The following is a 5,775-nucleotide window of genomic DNA, read 5'->3' as shown; positions in this document are numbered from 1 at the left end:
CTCCCAACACCACCCCACCCCGCCCTCTCATACTCGACCTCAGAGTCCCGCTGGACTGACGGACACAGCAGGCTGACCCGCAGACAGTGAGACACAGTTTTTGGAGAGAGTGGGAACATTGGTCCATGCATGCTGATGCTGCAGAGCGCAGAGGTGTTGCATGCGTGGATGTGCGTGAATGGGTTTGCCTCCGCGTGTGTGGTGCTGCTGAACTGGGTCATGCGGACCACTGGAGGAGCAAGAGATAAACACTCCTCCTCCTCCCGCTGCTTGGCAGGTTGAGATGGTGGGCGCTCAGAGGAGGGATCCCAGCCTGTCTCCTCATCTCTGCCTCCAGCGTCAGATGAGTTAATCCGCCTCCGATAGAAAAAGTAAAAAAAAGAGCATCTCCAGAAGCATCTTCTTTCTTCTTCTTGGGCGGGCAGCAGAAGGCACTGAAGAAATATGAGTCAAGCTGTTTTTTTCAATGGACCTGCGTGTTTTTAAGCACCTTTAGTCTGATCCATAAAAGAGGAGCTTCGTCCGTCAGTTTCCTGCAGAGCCCGGTGGAGCAGAGCAGCTCTGATGCAGGACCATGGAGGAGAGAGACAGGTCGCCAGCAGGTGAGTGTGTAACACCTAGATGCACACTGAGGTGTCTGCAAGTCTGAAAGAAACTGATATATGTTTTAAAAAAAAAAAACTTGAGTCAAAACAGGGGTGAAAATCTGTGTTTTTTCCCATCTTTAATGCATACTTTTTTTGCATTTTATGTAGTTTTTATTTAAATAGCTTCAATTTAACACGTCATTCTGATTATTGTGTTCTGAACCCACTCTCATGGACAATATTTATACTTTATTCATTCACCTTTATACAGTGTATAGCCCATAAAGCATAAATGCCAGCAGTTTTATTTACAACTATCATTAACTCTTTTAATGGTTGAGCTTATTAAGCGATTTAATGAACATGTACTCATAAAACAAGCACCTTTTTGCTTTCCCCATGCTTTTCTGATACGGTCATGTGCTAGATGGATGCGAGGACATCAGTGGGAATCCACTTAATGGCCCTTTATACTTTGCCTGGGGCCGACAGGTGATATCTCTCATCGTTAATGCTGTCTAATGCATTTAAATGAGCAGATGACTTGATAGAGCAGACCTCGTAAAAGCAAAGTCTGGAGGATGGTAATGGACTCTAAATGAAGGGGAAGGTAGCCTATAAACAGGGCTTTTTCAGAAACATTGTTTTGATGGAGAGACGCAGCAGTGATGGCTGAGAGCTTTAAAGGAGGAGTTTATCCCAAAATCACATCCAATTCAGAGTCAAAGTTGCTTTTTTTATAAAAGGTATGTCTAGCTTATAATGGCTCCAAACAATGTACAAACTGTACGGAATGCTTTCATTTTTTAAATACTGTTCCAACATCGGCAATCAGACGAAGCTTTCATTTCCTCCTGAATGGACATGAAAATGGTAGAAAATGCTGCATTGATAACACAGCAGCAGTATTCTGAAAACAAATATGCCTCAGGATCTGACTTCAACTTCATCTTCACCAAATCTTCCTTGTGAAATCCTCCATCTTGAAATAAACAAAGACATTCTGGCAGTCAAAACAAATGTCCCAAACATGGTCTGCACTAATAGGAGGGCATCTGCCACCACAGCTAACACATGAAAGGACTACGATCTTATGGATTTATATGGAAACAGGAGATCCCAGACAATGTACCAATCCAACAGCTGGCACACACACACACACACACACACACACACACACACACACACACACACACACACACACACACACACACACACACACACACACACACACACACACACACACACCGATTAACCCATTGGTGCATCTCACACAGACTCTAGCCTCTAAATAATGCACGGTTTCACAAAAAAGATGGGGAAATGGGGTCCAAACACAATGAGTCTGATAAAGGGAAATCAGACTAAATCACAGTCTGGCAATAGCTGAGCTGCTATAGGAAAACATGGCTGCTCAGAGAACAGAAAGGAGGCAAACACATGTAGAGGACTTGTTTTTCATTCTCATCCATAAAAGTCTGCGCCCTGCTGGGTGGAAATAAAGAACCACATAATATCTGCTTCCTAACCTGCCATTATGTTAGTGAGAAAGCAGTTGCGTAATGACACCCCTGCCAATCACAATGTACATAATGTGCACATGCATTTGTGAGTGGGTGTGTGTGAGCATTAATGTGTGTTATGCATAATTTGCAGCCATGCTTGTATATATTTTACATTTTATATTTTCCCTAAGATGGTTATTTACCACTGTTTTATTGTTTGGATAGTCCACGTTTTGCAGCAATTTGCAAACAAAGCATAGCTGGATTTGAAAGAGGGAGAGGTTAATTGCAGCCTCAGCAATCACCATTAGTGCATTGATTGTGGTTAGAGGCTATGGTATATGAGCCGGATGCAAATCACCAGAAAGGGTTAGTGTGCCTTGAAGTGGAGGGCGAAATAGTCTGAAAAAAACAAAACAGAAACAGTGTCCTCCTTAGCGAGGCTCTTACATCATTTCACCACGCCCCCTTTTATACCCAATTTTTTTTTCCGGAGCTCAGAGTCACATTTCCCCATGTATTTGACATCAAAGGGACATGGTCTTCAGCATGTGCTACAAAGGGAGGGATGCTCCAATTTAGTCTCACTGGATTTCCCCAATCCTGCTCTTTCACTCTCCCTTTTTCTCTCACTTTCTTGTCACACGAAGCCTCCCTTTTAAACTTGAGGCTACTGGATTGTGAGGGTGGGGGTTAGGTACAGTACAACATGTTCCCTTAGTCTTTATTGCAGTGATGCTTCACTGTGGAATGATTCCTATTCAGGACATGACTACAGTGATGGTAATGTTGACTATGTTTATGATGACATTTGAAATCTAATGCTCTAGTTTGTAATCCTGAAGCCTTAATCCCATATTACATTTAGATTTATTGAGAATCAGAATTTATTTATTCATCCCACAAAAAGGACATTTAAAGATAGAGAATAGACAGAGACGAAAACATTATTATAAAAAAGGCATGCACTAGTATTTAAAATACAAATTATTACAATTTAAATAAAGACACATTCAGGTAGATAAGTAGCAGCAGTGTTAATACTATACTTAAATAAATGTAGCATTGTATAATGAGGTGCAGTGTATATAGTACAATTATTATTCTGTGGTGAGATGTCTCTTTTTTATCAGTGTGCCCATTTTCTTCTTTGTGAGGCTTTTGTGGACACTGCACTGTACTAGAACTGAGTGTCCTTCACTTCCTGTAGCACATTTCCACTCTCATTGTTTGGATCCCTTTAACCTTGGGGTATCCCTTCCTGAAGTGGAGGTCATCCCAGCAGGAGGCGGGTAGCAGCCAGTGCTCCTGCCAGCGGGCTGCAGATCCATTGGATGTGTGACATACAGTAGCCAGAGAGAGTGAGGCATGATGGGAAAAGCAGCGAAGGGCAGAGAAGGGGTTACACAGCACTCGAGCCCCAGCGGGGGTCCTCCATATGGGCAGCCGGGCAAAGCTGAGTGCATGTGATTTGTTAAAGTGAGTGTCCGTGGCCCGGGCTCCTGGTTCAACTATCACAGCGCAGCAGGGGGTGTTCCTTCAGCCGTGTGCTAACCCTACTAACTGATGTTCTGTGTGAGGAGGGTCATCCAGTTTGTTTCATCTGAGTGTCCCGACTGCAACTGGCTTTCACAAGGTAGCGCTTTTTAGTTTTTATTCAGATGAGAAATTGTTTGATATTTGGTCAGTGTTTGTTTGGTTTGAAAAAATGAGCAGGGATGGAGTATTAATTGGTTCTATCTCATTTAAGACAAATGTTGTTTTCTTGGTGTCATGACATTTTGAATGCAATGTAATTCTACCCTCACTCATCCTGTTAAAAAAATGGTTTGATATAAGTTATTTGTTTCAATTTTGTATCCCATCAAAATTGAAAGGGGACAGACAGAACTAAAATACATCCATGTGTTGTTTTTTCTCAATCAGTGAGAGAAAACACATCAGTCACATCCTATTTCACTCACTTTTTTCACGTTGACCCGTTGGCATGGCACGCTGGGCATTCTTACAGTAAATTGGACACAGGACATCAGTCTTCACACATAATGACTCTTCTGCCGAGAGCAAAGCAACTAGTCCATTAGCATTGTAGCAACATGAGGCGGGCTCTGCAATCCATTTCTTTCTTTCATTAGTCCCTCGTTTGCTTTTTCTGGAACAGACAAGAGAAAGGGAGGAGAGGCTGGACTAAAAAGGCCAAAGCGGCTGATATGCTTTGTGTAGAAATGATAAAATATGTGTTAAAGTTGAAGTTGGAACATCCACTCTATTGTCCAGATGTTATTATTTTTCCATAACATAATTTAGCTAAATTCCTATATATGAATCTGTATTCATGTTAGAGCTCTGTGAAGTCTTAGTGAGTTAATCAGCATGTCACAGTTCATTGCAGCTGTATAACTGAAGGTTTACCCTGGGAAAACTGCCTGAATACACACTTATTGTCAAGAGTCACGTGACAATACTTCAGATATTTGTCCATTTGCAATCTCAGCTTCCAATGTTAATGCATTTTTAATGAAGAGACAGTTATTCTCTGGAGAACAAATAGCCCTGTCATTGAAGACAACATTGAATGCATTAAATATGCAACTATGCCAAGCATCTGCTCTATAGCATGCTACAGCTTTGTGAGGCTGCACTTAGACAAAGCTGTGATTCATGCTAAATGCTAGTACGTTTACATGCACATACTGTAATGACAAAGCTAACACGCTGATGTTTAGCAGTTATCACTTTTCCAAGACTCCCATCTTAGTTTGGAATGTTAGCACAAATCAACTGAAGCTGATGGGAATTACACTATTTTAAGTCAGGCACCTAAATATTGGACAAATTGAAAGTCTCACTTTATACTGAAAACATGCGTGTGCACCATATTTTATGCCAATCCACCCAGTAGTTCAAAACAAATTTTTTTGTTACCTTTTGTGCTCGAAGAAAAGTCTGGGATCACCAAAGTAAGTCTATAGACTGAAATTATCTCGTCACAGAAGTTTCCATCTTAGAGTTGTTGAGTTATTTCAGTCTCTGGACTAAAAAGGTGGACTAATTTATATGTCAAGGTCTGTTTATTGAATTTGGTTTTCTGACACTAAAATCTCAGAACACCCAAATATTGAAGTTACAAGGTCTGACCAAAAACAATTATAGAGGAATAAGTGAGAAGCCCAGGGATCTGTTAGGAAAATGTTCACAGGTCTTCTAGAATGAGTGGGATTGGCTCAAAACCAAAGCAGTTTCTTTCTTTTAAGCCAAGTCTTTATCTGCACTTGAAGCGTGTTGCTTGTTACCTTGTCTTTGGTTGCCTCAGAGGACAGTGGAGGAGCAGAGGGCAGCGTGGGAGATCAGTGGGGCATGTGTGGTCGAGCACGAATGCTGAGTCGTGCTGAGGCTCACAGCTGCTCACTCTCAGAGGTGGGAACACAAAGGGCCTTTGATAGAGTGTCACTGTGCGACAGATACACCAGCCCCCCTCACAAACACTTAAAGAGACCACATAACTTCATCCCCGCACCTCAGGGGCACTACGCTGCAGTTTCTGGTTCCCATCATCACAACCGACCACTCATCACATTTCAAGACTCTTAATCCAGTTCTGCAGAGGAAGTGAGTGCAAGGCATCCTGCGCTGTGTGTGTGTGTGTGTGTGTGTGTGTGTGTGTGTGTGTGTGTGTGTGTGTG

The 5,775-nt window shown here is 42.2% G+C and overlaps 1 protein-coding gene across 1 annotated transcript in view; it reads left to right on the top strand.

Moving 5' to 3' along the window:
* The first annotated feature begins 44 nt into the window (after positions 1–44).
* The window catches only part of sbk1 (SH3 domain binding kinase 1), a 14,380-nt gene continuing 8,649 nt past the window's right edge, over positions 45–5,775 (top strand). The window contains exon 1 of the mRNA XM_010772171.1: positions 45–602. Within this exon, the coding sequence (XP_010770473.1) occupies positions 565–602 (38 nt within the window). The 5' untranslated portion in view covers positions 45–564. The remainder of the gene's footprint in view (positions 603–5,775) is intronic.

Source organism: Notothenia coriiceps, unplaced genomic scaffold (genome assembly GCF_000735185.1).
Source record: "Notothenia coriiceps isolate Sejong01 unplaced genomic scaffold, NC01 NC01_scaffold00010968, whole genome shotgun sequence".
Taxonomy (NCBI): Eukaryota; Metazoa; Chordata; class Actinopteri; order Perciformes; family Nototheniidae; genus Notothenia; species Notothenia coriiceps.
The sequence above is the reverse complement of the archived record's forward strand: the minus strand, read 5'-3'. Positions and strand labels throughout refer to the sequence as shown.